The 19453-nt window shown below is 39.1% G+C and overlaps 1 protein-coding gene across 1 annotated transcript in view; it reads right to left on the reverse strand.

The window, feature by feature from the left end:
* The window catches only part of LOC107658535 (transcription factor 7-like 1-A), a 36351-nt gene extending 18570 nt beyond the window's left edge, over window positions 1–17781 (reverse strand). The window contains exons 1-3 of the mRNA XM_016447127.1: window positions 16989–17781; window positions 16820–16892; window positions 16600–16727 (exon numbers count right to left, since the gene is read on the reverse strand). Coding sequence (XP_016302613.1) covers window positions 16600–16727; window positions 16820–16892; window positions 16989–17174 — 387 coding nt within the window. The 5' untranslated portion in view covers window positions 17175–17781. The remainder of the gene's footprint in view (window positions 1–16599; window positions 16728–16819; window positions 16893–16988) is intronic.
* Window positions 17782–19453: the final 1672 nt, after the last annotated feature.

The following is a 19453-nucleotide window of genomic DNA, read 5'->3' on the forward strand; positions in this document are numbered from 1 at the left end:
TTTTGGACTGATGCACTGCAACACCCGCTGAGTGGCATTAAACAGCTTGAAAGATCAAAGACAATTTTTTATAAAACTCCGACTGGATTCGTCTGAAAGAAGAAAGTCATATACACCTAGGATGCATTGGGGGTGAGTAAAACGCAGCCTAATTTTCATTTTTGGGTGAACTAACCCTTTAAAGAGAGAGTTCACCAAAAATATTATAAGAAAATTCTGTTAATTACTCACCCTCATGTTGTTCCAAACCTGTAAAACGTTCGTAAATTTTTGGAACACAAATGAAGATAATTTTAATGAAATCTGGGTGCTTTCTGTCCCTCCATTGACAGCCTACGCAACTACCACTTTCAAGGTCCAGAAAGGTATAAAGACATCATTAAAGTATGTGACTCCAGTGGCCTAACATCAATTTTAAGCAGCAGCATGAGTGCTTTCTGTTCACAAAACATCTTCACTTCAGCATAGACCATAGATCCTGCACATGTTCACGAGAGAACCACGGTGCTTGCGTGTTGTGTTGACACCATTTTTAAAAGGGCACCAATGTGAGCACAATTGCAAAAAAAAAAAAAAAACAGGACCTTTAATACATGAGGCTTGCATACGGTGTCCCTTTTCCTCTGCTTGTAACAAGTGCAAGGCTTCTGGAATGGGTTGTATTGTCAGAACATCTGCTCTCATGTCAACTCAGCATGTATGCACTGTGAATGTGTCTGAGCTCTACATATTGTGAGGAAAAAAGACTGATTTGTTTTGTTTTCTTCCACACAAATAATTTGCATCACTTCTTAAAATTGATGTTAGGCCACTGGAGTCACATACTTTATTGATGTCTTTATACCTTTCTGGACCTTGAAAGTGGTAGTTGCGTAGGCTGTCAATAGAGGGACAGAAAGCACCCAGATTTAATTAAATATACTCTTCATTTGTGTTCTGAAGATGAATGAAAGTCTTATGGGTTTGGAATGGTATGAGGATGAGTAATTGATGACAGAATTCACATTTTTGTGAACTATCCCTATAAACAATATTGTGTTCTCTTATAGGAAAAAAATGTTTTGAATCTTGACTGTTTCACAGTTTGTGAAGTTTAAATTTTGTGACCACTGTTTGGTGCAACACCAGTATTGTACGAGTGCTCATGTTTTCTTTTTCTAATTCTGTCTGTTACTGTTTAAAGCTAAATTGTCTTCTACAATACAGGCATTTTTCAGCGTTTGACACATTGTTAAATGAATTGATTTGATTGAGTAATTGATTGATGAAATCGTTTTGTCCTAACCAATTTAAGGCAAACAAAAGCCATTGAATGCATTTTTAAGAATGTTTACATGAAGTAAAAATAAACCATGTTCAATTCGTATATTGTGCTGGATTTATTTGCTTTATATGTTTTTTTTTTCCATATATATAGATGCACCATTAAAACAGGAAAAGTCCTGTTTTTTTTTTTACTGTGGGCAGACCTTCAATTAATGGAAAATTTTTGTTTTTTAATTACAGTACAAAGTCCGGGTAATGAGCTGCCAGTACTTTTTCCGTTTTTTTACAGAATTTTTTTTTAGAGTGTGCCTGGCTCGGTCATCTGGTTTGTGTAGAAGTCAAACCATATCAGATGTTCCTGTGGAGTCATCATTCCCCTATCTAAGCTCTTGAGTCTAGGCGCTGAAAGCATCTGCAGTTACAGTGAACATATATATACCTTAAGAAGTCTTTTCACGAACCAAATTTATAGTTCCACTTAAGGGACACCATAAATGTAGACAAATCCTTATACATTGATGTCCAAGCATATATACTACGGGTAGGCAATATGATCAAAATCTTATAATCATGGTAACGGAATATCAAAATCAAGGTATTTTTGCCTGAAATTCAATGAATACAATAGTTTTTGTATTAAATAACCATGCTGTAATGCCAACTTTTGAATAATCCTTACTTTGAATAATCCAAACTTAATGGATGCAAATCAAAAGCTGATTACTCATTAAAAAAAATACATTTGGCAACAACTGCTTCACAGTCAATATAAATTAGTCAATGATATGCACACTGTCAACCATATTCAACACTAACTACCAATACCAAAAGGGTGTAAACTAACTCTAGTATAGACACATGCTATATATTGTCCAACACTGCAATACCAAAACCTGCCAATTCCATCGTTAAACAACAAAATCTCATCTTAAGTAACCCAAACATGTTCCACTATCAATCATCATGGCACATTTGGGGTTAATAAGGCTTTGTTTCTCCCTTTAAACTTCATTCATCACAAGCGGAATTGTTGTTAGGAAGTTTGGATAAGGCTGTGGGCTAAAAATGGAAAATACATTATGGTCCGGTGGACGGGTTTGCTGGGTTTGGTGGTGCGGAAAACAAAAGTAGTTTATGAGGAATATGAGCAGGGACTGGTACAGTTTCCTTCAGCTGGCAGGATGAGCCCAAGACCTTGTGCCCGGTGTATTAAAGATGATGGGTTCACTTTCACCTTCCATTGTCTGTAGTAGAGTTGATAAACGACAGCCACAAGTTAAACATCTAATTTGGCTAGACAGTCAAAATTAATGTCCTTAAAGGGACTTTTCACCCAAACATGAACTCACCTAATTTTGTTCCAAACCTGTATGACTTTCTTTCTTCTGTGGAACATAAAAATGGTATTTTGAAGAACGTTGGGGTCCAAGCAACATCTCCCAATTTCTTTTGTGCTCCACAGAAGAAAGAAAGTCAAACAGGTTTGATATGAGGGTGAGTAAATGATGACAATTGACATTTTCAAAGGGCATCTGTGAATGGTTTTTGAGAGGAACGTCTAGCCTAGTTCTTGTCAGGAGGCCTTACCCCGTTTCTGGTATTTGCAGCTGCAGTTAAAGTGGACGGATGACTGAAAAAATACAATCTACCTTCCTCATCATAACCGCCATCACCTGACAGAAAACTTAACATACTATCTTGAAATACAATCTCAGTTTTGCCTTCCCACACAAACTCAAGACTACCAGGCTGCAGGGACCTGTGCCCTGCTTTTCTGGAGACACAAAGGGAGACCGGCCAAAGTAAACAGTCTTGGGGTCTGGGGATTTGTATTTGAAACCCATAACTACAGGAGCAGATCCTTAGCAATATACAATACTGACTTCTTGTTGAGAAGAGAAAAGAAATGGTGCGCAGACATGAAACCCTCAAAATGCATGTCAAATTTCAGCGACGACCTGCTAAGCAACATAGTAAATCAAAGCTTCACCAAGAAAATCAACAAAAACACAAACAAACACTGTTAAAAAAAACCCTGAGTGCAACTACAAAAAGGAAATGTCTTCTTTTTTAAATCTTTAAATATCTACATTTAGAGAACAAGGTGACCGAAATAATATACATCATTTAAAAAAAAATTGTATAGCATTTTTAAATTGTATCTACATTTGAACTGGCTTAATATTGACATTCACAGAAAAAAAATGAAAGCAAAACTGTTTATTCTTGATACCAAAAATCTTAAAAGGGCCAAATGTCAGCAGAAAAATAAAATAAATAAACAAAATAAAATAAAATGATATAATTTTACTCTTGATACCAATAATCTTAAACTGGCCAAACATTAGCAGATTAAACAGTCTGGCTGAAATGAAATGAATGTTTATTCTTGATACCAATAACCTTAAAATGGCCAAATATTAGCAGATTAATATGTCTGGCTGATATTAAAATAAATCAAATAAAATAAAATCTGGTGCATGCATCCTGAATATTAAAATATACTGATTTAAGAAAACAAATATTGAATTATAAAAAAATTAGTGTCACATTGCCTTGGGCAGGCTGAGACAGAAGACATACTTCTAGCCAGGTTCATGCAGTTTAATTTCATAAATACAACTGGAGTTAGTTTGTAGCTGTCTACCTGATGTCAAGAGGTCACAGAGAAAGACTGAAATGCTGCTTAAATGCTTTCCGCGCAGCTGAGTGAAGATGATGGGGATCTTTAACAGGATTATGACAACGTAAAACTTCACAAATATCAATCCTGACAGTCATATGCTAGACGAAATGAAGCCTTCTGTCAAAACAAAAAGAAGACGACACCTCTTTAAGGAGATATCTGGAAGCCTCAACATGTGTTGCTGCAACCGCAAGCTTCGTTCAGGATACCGGGGATTTTAAACGCTGTACCTCAAACCGCAAGAGCTTCCACAAAATAGCACAACAACATTCTTGAAAAAGGGAAAGAAAAAAAGTAATCCGGAGTGGGGCGGAGCCAGATAGGTCATGTCAATCATTCAAAGCATGGCCTACATTTCGCCCCAATATTTCCACCCATTCCACACACCATCCACTAGAATAGAACAGAAAGCTGGTGGCACACAAAGGAATCTATTACATCTCAGCATCAGAACAGGAACATTAAGCCAGACAAAAGGCTCTGGATTACGTGCATGTATGCCTATAGGGCAGTGCCCTGATGCGGCCAGAGGGGTCCGACATCACCTGACTCATTTATGCGAGCGACACCTCTCGCTTCTCTTTTCACTGCCGCCAGAGGGAAAGACAATAGAGGCGGCGGTTTCCAGCCCTCGCTCACCGCAGGTCGGCATTCAGGCCTATTGTTAGTTTAAGAGCTGCGAGAATTTCCGATAATTAAGTAAACAATTCATAGGCAAACGACACCCCTATCTGTGCTAATTGGAAATTAATTTGCGGGGAAAGGACTGGAATTCTTGACCACCTCCAAATATGAACGAGAGATCTAGATGGGAAGAAAAGAACTTTGAACAACAAAAGCAGGAGTCTGATTTAAGAGATTAAACTCGGAAGAGGAGGAGAAGCTCATTAAAGCAGACTTATCTTATTACAGAAACAATAAGCGGTTGGACTGCAGAAATTTAACCAACAAATCACCTATTCATCCACCGATCACATTAGGAAGTAATTCAACAGGGTTCTGGGAACTTTTAGGTAAAAAGGATCAGCAGATGCTAATTTTGTTTCAGAAATTAGATCCAAACCTGTGTGCTTATAAACAGCCACTGCATAAAACGAATTTGACCCAAATTATAGAAATTCCTTGAAACAAAATATTACTCATTTTAGGACAAAAAAAAATCATTATTATTAAGGATGCACAATATAATTAGGCCAAGATAATAATAATTATAATTATTATTATTATTATCATCAGAATATATATATATCATTCAGTTTGACCACGCCAATTTTTGATTATATATGGGTTTATTGTATTGATAAACTGGAAAAAAGTATCTTAAATATTAAATAAAAAAATATAAAAACAAAAATATTTTTAAAACAGTTATCGGTCTCATTTGTTCAGCACAGTTAGGTTACAAAATTACTATTTAGTTACCAAAAACTATTTTAAAGAATGTAAATTCTAGACTTACTTTAAAAAAGATTAATAAAATTATAATATTAGTCACTATAATGATTATACAGTCCATATTTTTAAATTAAATATCAACTGTTAAATTAATTAACAACTCTTAAATAGTGTAGAATTTAAACAGTATCCTATTTTTTATGCCATTTATAATCCGTTAAATGATCTGCTCTTGGTATTGAAATTTTAGGTTGAAATTCAGTGCATCCCTACAAAATCACTTATAAAACCAATCCAACGCAAATCATCCTAATGCAATGAAGCACTTATTTGTGGTTTGTTCCCGTAGTTCAGTGTCGCTTGCTGACCTGCCTACATTAGCTGCGTTAAAGTGCCTCTTTTCATCAAGCCAGTGGCTTACACACAGAATCAGGCTTCAGCCTCAACAGGAAAGACTCATGACTGACGGTTGCTCTCCGAGTTCCCATGGATACTATTGTGACCTCACTGATAACACTACTCCCTCCATTCACTGCCTACTTAAAGAACTGGTTCAGAGGTCAGCCATCCGGAGACCAGGGGTTACCATGGCAATGTGGCCCATTTAGGGATGGCAACAGAGACCAAGTTTGCATACACCAACCGTCCAGTTGCAGAAGAAGAAAAAAAAAAAAAAGGAACTACCTTTGGGAGACACCTTCAGTTTCTGATAAAAAATAATAATAAATAAAATAAAATAAAAAATGTTAAAACAACATTTTTCATGAAATATACTTCAGAAATGCATACTACATTGATCTATTTTTAATTATTTCCAGAGAAAAGCACAAACAAACTTTGACAACACGAGGAATAAGAGTGTTACTGTGGCACAGGACAAAACAGTAGGTCAAATAAAACCCAACACATAATTACGACCACGGGAAAGTAATAAGCTGTCTGTTGGGAGCTCTGTTTTTCTGCAAAGGCGAAATGCAGCCACCCTCCTTAAAGTCAATTACAAGTCAGTTATGCGGTTTCCAGTATTTCAGTATCTGGTTACAACACTGCAGTCCAAACTATACCCAGGTTTACGATGAACAGCCTGGGCTTGTTAACCCACAAGCAGCCAAGAGTGATAACAAAGCCACTTTATAACCCAAAAATGCTTGCTATATCAATCTTTAACTTTGTAGGCATCCAACTTCTGATAACTATATTTTGCAATAATAATAATATAAATAAATTGACCAACAGCAATGCAGGCTGTAAGTATTTGAATAGACTAAATTATGCATAGCATATGCATCGAAAATCAGAGATCCAAATATGGTGCATTGGTTCTAAAGACAGTTGAAGATAAAGCAAAATAAAGAAACCTTCATCCTTTTCCCAAATTCTGAGTGCATAATGAAGACAAAGAGCTTATTGTGTTCTCTTGGTGGACTAGCTCCCCCCAGCACACACACTAACTCAAACTTCACCCCTTCCCCAATATACCCCTCCTGCTAAAACACAAGTCTAACGGGTGTCAAAAGTGCAAAAAAAATCATGTCACCCGACTGCAACAGAACTGGAAAATCTTTACAAAGCAGCCACTGCAGTTTGTTCGTTTAAAGTGGATTTGTTGACAAGCTTTCCTTCATATGGAGAACTTGAGGCACAACAACTAAACAGGGTTATTTTTTATAACCTGTTGGCTGTTAAGTATAAAACTTGAATCTACCACAGAGAGGCCTGGGGGAGCGATTTTCGCATTCAGAAAAAACCCTATGCAATTAAATGCAGGAGAGGAAATAATGCAGATTTTTGCCAAATTGCACTAAATGACTTAAGCGTTATCTTTAGACCATTAACAACTGCTATTGTGCAATAACAGTCCAGGGGGGGGCGATATGGAGGCATGACACACCGTACCTGCGACGCACAGCCCTGACTCACAACTGTGACCGCCCTGTCTAATTTCAAAAACTTTCTGTCTTGTCAAACCAGTTCCCTTCTGCAAACAATTAGTGCCGGACCATGTACCGCCGAAGCACAGGAGGCGAAGGAGTGAAAGACGGAGAGGGAAAAAAGGGGGGAGAGAAAGAGTGAGGAGAGTGGAAGGGGGCTTGGAGTGCAATTATAGTGGGAATTTATGGCCTGAGAAACAATTTATAAATCACAGTGCATGGGCTAACACAATCCAGATTTCACTGCTCGCAGCTGTAACCAGCTCTAAAGTACACACAGTGTGTTTGTGTGGTTTTTCATGAGATTGGGTCTAGGAGCTGGGCGGCTGGGGGAACGCACCATCAACATTGGCTGTGACAAACTGTGGGAGTGTTTCAGAGAGAGCGAGATGTGATGCTAGGAATAGTTTACAATCACAAGTGAACAGTTTAAACCTAAACAACGTGCTAACTGGCGCCTTGGTCGAAAATTAAAAACATGAATATTGATCATAAGTGTCATGAATGCCCCCAAATGGAGGAAGAGTTGTGGTTGATGACAATGTCAAGAGTTGCATCCCTTAACTTCTCAGACATTTTACATCAACCAAAACTCATTTTCCATATTGAGTTTCTTATGAACTTGTAGATCTTGGTAACCACTGCAACTGCCATGTCACTAATTTCCACTAACGGAGGAGTACAACATCAACAAAGGTAGAGGACATAACTCTTGGAAAGGTTACCACTTTCAACAAGTCTGTAAGAAACCCAAAATGACCCAAGTTCTGGTTGTGTGCAGCATCAACAAAGTTAGGGGTCATTATTGTCGGAAAAGTTAAAGGCTGAAAACATTTCCTACAGTCCATCCTCAAAACTTTCAAACACTTACATCCCATAAGTTTGGTGACATTGTAGCCAACAAAAACTCATTCTCCATTTTGGATTACTTATTAACTTGTCAAAAGTAAATACCTTTCCAAAAGTTCCTTCTAATGATTTTTGGTTAGAAGATATAACTGTTGGAAAAGTTACCAAAGTTCTAAAAGTTACAACTTTTCCAACATTTTACCCAACCCAATCTGGGAGCACGTGGTAACCATTACAATTGCTGAAAACCCAAAGAGGAGTATGAGTTTTGGTTGACTACAACACCAACAAAATTAGAGGATGTAACTCTTGGAAAGGTAACCATTTTTGACAAACCTTTAAGAAATTAACAATTGGAAATATTACAGATTGGGAAAATCTGTTTGAAGCCTACAGTTACGTTGGAAACGATGGTTATATCCCCTAACTTTCTGAAGTGAAGTGACGTGACATGTGGCCAAGTATGGTGACCCATACTTGGAATTAGTGCTCTGCATTTAACCCATTCAAAGTGCACACACACAGCAGTGAACACACACACACCGTGAACACACACCCGGAGCAGTGGGCAGCCATTTATGCTGCGGCGCCCGGGGAGCAGTTGGGGGTTCGGTGCCTTGCTCAAGGGCACCTCAGTCGTGGTATTGAAGGTGGGAGAGAGTGATGTACATTCACTCCCCCCACCTACAACCCTGCCGGTACGAGATTCGAACCCACAACCTTTGGGTTACGAGTCTCTAACCGAAACTCTCTAACCATTAGGCCACAACTTCCCCGACTTCTGAACAATGCTGTCAACTAAAACTCAGTAGGACCTTGTAACTGTTGAAATAGTAGTCACTTTTGAAGAGTTTATAAGAAAGCGAAAAACTAAGTCCAGAAAAGAAAAAATAAGTGCACTCCTGTTCAGTCAATTACAATGAGGTACTCATCTGGAGAAATGAGGAAGCCTCAGGGGGTTTTCACAAGCCCTCAACTGCGCCTCTGGGTCCAAACTGCAGCTGTGCACGGGGAGGGGCGGCCCATGTCCTGACCGACAAGGCCCAGCTGGATAAGACATACACTCTCACGAACAAACAAAAGAGCACACACACACACACACAAAAGCTCGTGGTCCAGTGTGAACATGTCATGTGACAATGGAGCCACTCTCAACCTTGTGGTCAGGGTGAGAGCTGTAGAAGCGCCATGTCTATGATGGACCCCCCAATGGCACACAATGCACAATCTCCTCCAATCACACGGCTGCTCTTTTGTGCCAGCGGTTATGTCACTTCCACTCCACCAATCTGAATAAGCCAGACTGTGGTGGCCCAATGAATGTCTGGAGCCAAAAGAACTGGAGCAAGGTTTTTTTTTTTGTTCTTCTTTTCTAATTAATCATCACACCACGGACCATCGTTTTTGAGAGGAAGTGAGCGGCAGGGTGTGTGAGGCTGTTTTTTTATGCCACATGTTGTCTGACAGCTCTGAGCAAATCCTAATGGAGAGTTTAGCAGGGAAGGGGAGAGTAAAAGCTGCCAGGCCCGGAGCGCATCGACGACCCCCCTTACTCGAATCTGGGAACTTTGGAGCTCACTCAACTGTGAGTCACGTCAACAGGCTGTGAACCTTGACCTCTCACCCCTAACTGAAACAATGTGAAGATGTATCTCACTGTCAAACACATGGAAAAACGACCCATCTCCATGTAGGATACAGGGAAACAACGTCCCACATAATTTCAGCAGCCATAGTTTGAATAAGACTCCCAGACGGACAACAAATCCAGCATTTTGACAACCATAAGCCTGGCCAATTGAACGCCAATTATGGCGTTAAACTTCTCGAAGATTTGTCAGCCGTCCACTTTGTTTACGTGACATTTCTTGAATACGTTAGTTTGGAATGGCTGATGTCTTAGGGATTACGACTACGCCGCTGCAAAGTGAAGTATTTGTGGATCTACCGTGTAGCTCTTAGTCGCCACCCTCTAAGCTTTTGTTCAGCCTTTCAGAGCCATACTGAACGACTGAAAGGCCCCTATTCATAAAAGCTCCCATACACTCCCAGCCGCCTCGGCCAAGAGTCACTATAGAACATCCCTCATTTCACACGAGAATCAGGGCCGCCTGCCCACCCCCAAGCCCCTGCCCACAAAAAGCTTCTCCACGATGACTCCTTAAGATGGGCAAAGGCGCTCAATATGGGCGCAGTTTACGGCTGACACCATCACAATAATACATACACTCATTGCTAATGCCAGCAACACCCTTCAGTGTCTGGACAATTATTTGTGGGCTTAACTGCTGTTTTGAAGATACTGCACTTTTTTTTGGAGCAAGTCGATACTAGTAAATCTCTAAAATTTCGACACTTTAGTGGCAGGTCCATCTACCAATAAGCACTGTCAATGGATAATAACGGAGATGCACTGATATTAAAATGCCCAATACTGATAAAACCATGATTCTTCCATATGGCCTACATACAATACATGGCAGAAATTAAAATTCCACTCAATATAAGACATAGAAGACATTTATGACATTTCAGGTGATAATAAATTTAAAAAATAAAACCCTAAAATCAAGTGAATTTAGTAGAATTTGAATATCACAACATTATAATGTACTGTATTAAAATGGATATTTATTTTGAGATTGGTTAAAGATAACTTTTAACACTGTTATTAAATTATTATTATTTTTTAAAATTAACTTTAAATTTGCTTTAGATGATGGTAATCAAAATGTAAAAAGACACATGAGCATGCACTATTAAATGCACAATATCAGCTAATATACATATAAAACGATAACCAATATGATACCAATATATAGTGCATCCTTAAAAATGTTTTGCATTATAAATATTACATAAAATAAGGCCCGAAACATGCTGTAGGCGAGTATGTGAATGCAGATGCTTCTAGCTACGCAAGCTGAATTTCACAAAGCATGACAGTGCTGGAATCGGCCCTCAAAAACTCCATATCAGCCACTCTCTTATTTATCAGGTTTCGTAAATCAGAAGACATGCATTCTTTGTGCTAAAGGTAACATTAGGAAGGGAAAGACAGCAGTAATTAAAAGCATGCCATGATAACCATATCACAAGCAACTGATCACATAAGGAATTAGCTGAAAGTACACCTCACCCTACAAGAAAATCCTGATGCTGTTGATATCAGATCTCCCGTGGCCTTTTCAGCCTGGCATGAAGCAGCGGGCACAACAAGACTGTGTGACTGTCGAGGGCTGTGATGAGATAACGCGTTATCGCAGCATTCACATGCTCCAACTAAGCCAACAGGACGCGTACACACACACTTCCTGGACGCATGCCCACTTTTTCACCCACCTGGCACCCTCATACCCACAGCTTGCTTCGTTTCTTTCCCATAATGCTTTACCCCTAACTACCCCCCTGCACCCCACTCCCTCCCTCCCTCCCTCCCGAGTGCTTTACCCCTAACTACCCCCCGCACCCCGCTCTCCCTCTCTCGAGGCCCCAGGAAGCTCTGACTGTGAGGTAATAACTGAAAACAGCTGTTAAAAATACCAGACTGATGAAGCCTGAAGCCCCCCTACCCCCTTAAACTTTATCCCCGGCACAATCAAGTTTTATTAGCATGGAGTGATGCATGAAGTCAGTACGCAGCTCTGAACGAGAGCTCACTGTTTTTTGTGACCAAAATTAGGAGGTGGGGGTAAAATTCACTGCAGGACATGCAAGCGAACATGAAGTGGGTTTTGATGAGCACTGACCACTGCCAGCACAACCTTATCAATGGAGAATGATGTCAGCGGCTCACACACACTCACTAAAACCAACACAGAAACTCCAACGAGGCTTCAGTCTGTTTTGCCTCGGGAATTTTTTTTTTATATATTGCTCCCAATGGAGCACGTCCCTAAAAAATCAGGCTAACTGCATCCATTTTAGATTCCTGAATTGTCTTCGGACACTTGAAATCGTACTGATTCATGGCCCAGAGTTTCCTGAATAATTTCAAGTCCCACAAGGACAAATGAAAAAAATTACTTTAAAATGATGAAAAAATAAACCCACACCTAGATATCAGGGTGCATATAAAAAAAAGAAAATAATTGCAAAACTAGGCTAACTAGGCTTATTTATTCATCAAACCAACATTTCAGCCATCAGCCTTCTTCAAGATATGAATGAATAAATAAAGCCTATTATTCTGAGTTGTTCAAACATAACTTTCTTTTTTGAGACAAACGAAAAGAAATATCAGTTTATAAAAGGTGAAGTGTGATATTTTTGTGCAAAAATGATTAAAAAGCTTCCGCCATCTGCCATTGGTCATTTAAACAAATAGCCCTGCCCCAAAACTCATGCCACTGGCCGAACCATGAAACGTTTACATTTCATTAACTTTACTTTTTTCATTAAATTTAAAAAACTGCTTACATACAGTTGTCTCTAAAAAAAAGAAAAAATAATAGTGTATATATATACACATATATACACATATACATATATATATATATACAATGTGCTGTTTCCAGGACTGTATAAGCATAAGTAGCAAGCAAATGATTGGAAATTAGTAAAAAAAAAAATATATATATCAATAATAAAAATAAATCACAGATGCATTAAGATACGGAGCAGTTCTGCTTCATTACAATAAAAACAAACTAATTAAAACCACTGTGTAATGACGGCGCTCTTGCTATCTACACCATACTGTAAACACCATGCCATATGAAGATAATTAGCCAAAGAGATAAAACAAAAATACAGCAAATTCAGAATGATTTCATGCGGCCAGCGCAGGACATGATATGATCAACAGGAAAGAGATCTGTGTTACGGCCTTGGGAACAGCTCCCTGCATTCCTTTATCTACTTCCTGTAGCATTTCTTCAGCCCCTGTGGTTCACCCTCACGTACAGATTCATAAACCACTCTCCTTTCAAGAGGAACGTCTGTAAATTAGGTCTTTATTTTGCCTTGTTAAAAAAAAAAAAAAATCTGATGTCTAGAGCGACGCCAGGCTTGCGTGGAAAACCAAAGGAGGAAAATAATGTTTGGCTTGACATTTCTTTCTTTAAGGAACTTTCTGGTTTTAATCTCAGTCAATAATCAAGTTACCAGAAAGGGCCTTCGGTGGAACGCGTCCAACGGCGGGAAGGTTTTTAAATGGTCGCCACTTGATGAAGCAGTAACATTAAAAGGGGAAAAAGGAGAATTGGTTTATGTCTCATGCAATTCCTGGCTTCCTAACAAGACGCAGCATTCATAGTGCACACTTCTTCTACACAGCAAAAGAGAGACCAAAATATTTCTAAATTAATTTGGATTTGTTGATTTTATCCTTACAGAAGAGAAAAAAACATAACACATTAAGTCAGGATAAAATTGTAAAGCTGTGTTTATTTGGTCATTTGTACAAACATTCGTACACCGGTTGTCAGGTTTCCTGAACCGTCTTGCACTACAGGAATGCAGGCTTAACTTAAAGGCCTGGACAATGTCCCCTCTGTAGCTGAAGACGGGGAGGTGGGACAGGCCGGAGGGGGGGGGCCTGGTTTCTCTCTCGCCATCTACCCCCACCCCGTCTCTGAGTGCTGAGTGTGTGGAAAAGGCTTGGGCTGTTGACAGGGCCACTCTCCTGAGCACTGTTTGTTTATGTAAAATGAGGCCCTCTCGTATGCAGGACAATTCCTCTGTTTACTTTATATTGTCTCGTAGGTCTTAAAATACCACTGTAGAGGAGAGAGTTTAAAGAGTGGAAGAAAGATGGAGGGGAAGAGAATGCCAGTCAAAAAGGGCCGACATGCTCCGACAGTGCAGCTATGCGATCGAGGGCTTGCGACTTACTCGCTAGTACTACTTTGTGCAATAAGTGCACTTAAGTTTAATTAATATCACAGGCTAGCATGGTTCGACCTCAATGGAAGTGGATACACAAGTGTGAAGTGCTTCCACAACAATGCTTTTGTGTTAAAATTGTTCAAATGCTCGCTTTTTCACCATTGTAGCTATTTGTGGCACCTAAATGTCCATTCAAGGATGATAACTTAACTATAAATTTTTATCGTTCTAATTCTATTTTAATAGCTAATTATGACACAGAGGAATGATATTTTCGGAATCACTTTCAGAACTTTTTTTCCCCAGTTGAAGAATGATATAAACATCGGTAGCCTATCAGAAAACACCCATTAGCCAATTCGCTAACATAGCTATCGTTATAATTATCGTTCTTGGTGTGAACAGACCTTAAACTTGTTGTTGTTTTTTCAGGTTGATCAACGATAAAAACATATGCCAATCAGATTCCATCCATTAGCCAGTCTGCTAATATAGTTATTATAGGCTAGTTATCATTCTTGGTGTGTATGGACCTTAAACGTTGCTAGTTTTTGCTACGTCAGCTTCACATGCTACTGTGCTGTGCTACACTAAGATTAAGCTAGCATAAAATGTTAGCAATAGCATCTAACAAATTTTAACAGACCAAATTAATAAAAAAAAACATTACAGTCACACAAACAATACCAAGTAAGAAAATCAAACAAGATTAGCCACAGGGCTAACATCAATATATTGACTAATCTGCACACAAAAGCACTGTACTTTTACCCTGCTGTTTACACTCACTAGAATATAATTAAATCAATTAAGAAACATTATTAAATAAGGAAGTGATAATTAGCAAACAAAGAGCAATGCTGTTAAACTGATGGGAACATTGAAAACTACAAAAGTGCTGAATTAGCATTTCCGAAAAGAGGACATTGTGGAAGATAAAACCTTAAGCAACTTCAACCTGGGGTCAAAGCAAACCTTGTTAAAGTCGACTAACTCAGTAAAAAAAAAAAGTATCTAAAAGTCTTTTATAACTGGAAGAGGGAAGCTAAACCCTCCACAAGAAGACATTTAGTGGGGTTTTTTCCATCGTGCAAACTGAAACAAAAAAAAACCTGAGAGAAAATAAAGCTCCCTGAAAAAATCTTAGCATAGTGGGTTGTATTTACATTGAAAATCCAGTGCCAGCACTTACTGTAAACAATTTTCAGCTTCGGTTCAGTAACATTACATGTTTTTTCCTCCTCATAGACTGAGTGGCGCTTCACAAACTTTTGTACTCTAAAACTATACACAACCTTGCTTTTGTAGACTGAGAAAGACACGGCTAAATCAGTTGCCTTCGGGCTCTCACACACACAAATACACACAAGCAAGCCAGAAGTCAGATGTTATTATCCATCTTATCTATTAGAATCACAGTCACTCTTTGTTACAGCTGTTAAAGGTAACCTGTTTTCCTTAGTCAAACTACTCATGGGACAGCAACCGTTCTTTGGCTAATGCTATTTGACGAGTTGAAAAAAAAAAACATTGTGCTGCAAACAAGCAAACCTAATGCCACATCTAATATCCAAGTGTATGACCGACAGATTCATGCATTCTCACGAGTTAGCAGCACAATGAACACAATGAACGAATGTTTATCGCCACAGGCTCGCTGAAATTTTTCCACAATGACATGTTAGCCTACGTTCGCATGCCTCATCACTTATACATTGACACAGCAGCTTTAGAAAGCAACAGGCAAACATTGTACAAAAAAAACAAAACACTCCAGATATCCTTCAATGGAGCTAAATGGAGGAAGGCAAACATATGCAGCAATTTGCCTGCAATTCAAACACCTCGGTGGGGGCTTGCTGCTCAGGTAGCCAAACCGCCCCCCCTAGGTGAAGATGTCATTAGGATAATGGGCATCCAGTAGAGACCTACAATAGGGCCGTAAAACGGTAACTAATGATAACAATAGTCACCTAACAGCCCTCTAATTGAAAGACAGTTTCACTGATGGGGAAGAACTTATCTAGAAAATCCCGATGTGGCTCAAATGAACTCAAAGGTCTTTACGATATAAGCCATAAAAACATGCAATCAGAACCCTCATGCTTTCGATGTCTATGCACCCAGTCGTAAATTCGACTCTCTGACCGGGTAACATCCTATCACACAACAACAAAAAGGAGTAAAGACACATTCCTGACACCAAAAGCTAGATAAATCCTATCTGCCTGGGCTTGCCTCCAGTTTGTCGCCTGGTATGATAATACAAAATTAATTGTGCAGACATCTCACTGCGAAAAGTCCATTTTTGTGCCGTTGGAGGCGACGAATAAATGCTTCTTTTGTGCTCGGGTGAGCCCAAGTAAATGACTTATTGTGCAATGCATCAGAATGGCCTCCTAATACATGCATGCTCAAGACTCAACAAGTGGTAACAAACTTTTGGAAGACAAAGCTTGCTGGGGTATTTACAAGTTTTTGAGTCTTAAAAGAGATTCTAAACACAAACATGTCAAACAAAGAAGAGAATATGGCGCATTGAAAGGCACCTTTTGTAACGCGCTTCTTGCAACAGAAAAATTTATGGAGTACGGCGTGACGTCATGAAGGTGATAGTTGCGTTTAAAGTGAAATGGCACGTACCGTTCGTGTGCTGGGAGATAGCGATCCATTGGAGAGGTATGGATTCGTAATATCTGGGATCATAAGAAACGGATAACCAGCATAAGTGGGTCCCTTGAAAAATCCTCCATCTTGTTGTCGTCTCAAAGCTTTAGGGGCGACAGCAAACGAATAATTGTCATTACTATGCATAAATTATTCACACAAAACACAAGGAATAAATCTCAACAGATTTTTTTACCTTCCGCAAAGTATTCTCTCTGTTTCTCGTAACTTTCTAGTTCTGGTCTGAGTCGAGGACGCCTGTCTGTTTGCTTGCATTTGGGAAATAAAGCATCGGTTTAGTTTTAGCACTGCTAACATGTATGCATTAGTGCACTAAAATGATCGTACAGAACTGTTTTGCTTACTTCGGAGTCTGATGAGCTGCTGTTGTTCTCGGACTCGTTTACTAGGGAAGATTTCACCTCGTCCAGATCTCTCTCCGACGACACATTCGCTGATATTTTCTCCTCTTGCTCACCCTCATCTTTAAAGGAAATAAGTTCATCATTTGCTCCCAGGTCATCGCCTCCTCCTCCGTTTAACTGAGGCATGTTGGCACTTTAAACCCCCAAAAGTCTGATTAAAACGAAACTTTCTTCTCTCAGCGAGAGCTGTAATCCGAACTAACCCCAACTCGTACAAGCGCGATTGTGCCGAGGCTAGAAACAACAAGACGTTCCCAGCTTTCCCATGATCAGATCAGACGCCTGTGGGTTGTGGAATGGGGTTTTCTTCCTACAAAACCGCACTGAAATAAACCTCCAAAACAGTCCACGGGCATCATTTGATATCCATTCGCGTGCCTGGAATCTTCCGATAGTCCTGCACAGAACGTAAAGACATGCAAGAAAAAAGTTTCGCGAAACAAAGGTGTGGACACAAAGTTTCAGTCCTTCCGAGTTTCTCTTCCAAACGCTCAAATCTCTCCGTGTCAGTGTGTCAATCCCATGGTTTGATTGAAGGCGCACGAACGGGTCCCGACTGTGTGTTTAATATTTCTAATTCAGCTCCGGTGACAGAATCGAATGTGGATAAAGAAACATTTGTATCCCTGGATGATAGAAGTGGACTGGGGCAGAAGGAAGAAACACCCTCGACAGAATGAAGGAGGAGGAGTCTGAGATGTAAACCGACACTCTGTTCACGCGACAACCCCCCTTAAAGAGACAGTCAACTCTTCTCAAGGAGAGAGCTCCTGGATTCAAACAAATAAGCTTCATTACAACAACAGCAAAATACTATTATTACTACTACTACTAATCATTATTATGATTTCATCTACCTACCCATATGCCTACACACACACACACACACACACACACACACACACACACACACACCTAATAGTATCTAGTAATATGACAGAATATCAATTTAATGTATGCATACATTTTATCTATCTATCTATCTATCTATCTATCTATCTAGACTCATTAATAATTACCAAAATCAATTGTTTAAATTGACATTATTTTATAACATTTGTAATCAGCAGATGATCTCAGATGTAGTCTGATTATAAAAATCAACTGTTCAGATGTTGCAGGAACTCAAAGGCCACTTCAGCCCACGTCTTGTTTTGTGCGGGCAGGCTACAATACGGGACAGTTTCCATGTTGGAGGATAAATAGGGGAGGAGGTGGTTGTTGGAAATACACAACAATATAGAAACATACCGTTTTACAATGCTTGATCTGATTTACAACTGGTTGAACTACTTGTTGGTTGAGATAAACCTGCTTATACTTCAGTGGCTTTCAAACTTAGAACAGTGATTCTTTTAGAGCCAGTTATCCCTTCAAGGGGGTCTCAGTCCAGGTCCACCTGTGGATTGATTCTGTCTCTTACAGGTGGCTTAAGAGTATATTGTGAGCCAAATCTGAACATGCAGTCTACAATCTTTGCAGGTTTGTCTCCTGTTGAACTCTATTAAACCTCTATTTTTCACTCTTGTGTGGTTTTCTATATCCTACTCATCCAGAGCGTTGACTGGCTCCAGCGCTCCTCTCCAGGGGCCGCTGGTGAGAGCAGCTCAAATACTCCGGACTGTGTCCATGATTGTTTTTTCCATCAACACGGATGGCCTTTTACATGGAGTGCATGGCCAAGTCAGCCATCCATAAATCATTCAGCGGCAGTCTGATTGAAATGAATATGAAAGTACTGGGAGAGTCAGATGTAGATTGTCAGGTGGAGAGAGAGAGAAACCAAGAGAATGAATAATTCAAACGCTGATATATTAAATCATATGAGCAATGAATTATTGACATGTTGACTTTGTGGTTATCAGCGACATGGGAATTTCACTCTCAGATTTCCTCTCTGTTGGCCAAGGATAAATAACACATCTTCAGCGCCATCTCTGCATCCAACCAAAAATTTGAATAGATTTGAAACCAAATAAATAAAACGAGAGGGGTTAATCAAATCGAGCACGGGGAACAGGTGCGTGTTAAACAGTTTTGTGATTCTCGAATGACTGGCAGAACTCCAGAATATAACATACCGGCTCCCAAATACCCTCAAGCAACCTAAAAAAAAATAGAAATAGACATAAATTATTTCATATGCACGCTGAAAAAAAAAGGTGTGGGATTTAATTTGACACAAATTTCACAAAATAAAAAAAAAAGATTTAATTTGACACAAATTTCACAAAATTTCATTTCATTAAATTTCACAAAAAAATTACAAATTACAAACTAGAAAGAAGTACCCGAATGATGGATATATTTTCAAACATCTGTAATAAATATAATATAAAATAATGAATATTATAAGTATAAAGTATAATATATTTTATGTTAATTCAGAAATATATATATATATA

This window comes from Sinocyclocheilus anshuiensis, unplaced genomic scaffold, assembly GCF_001515605.1.
Source record: "Sinocyclocheilus anshuiensis isolate Anshui unplaced genomic scaffold, SAMN03320099.WGS_v1.1 scaffold343, whole genome shotgun sequence".
In the NCBI taxonomy this organism is placed as follows: Eukaryota; Metazoa; Chordata; class Actinopteri; order Cypriniformes; family Cyprinidae; genus Sinocyclocheilus; species Sinocyclocheilus anshuiensis.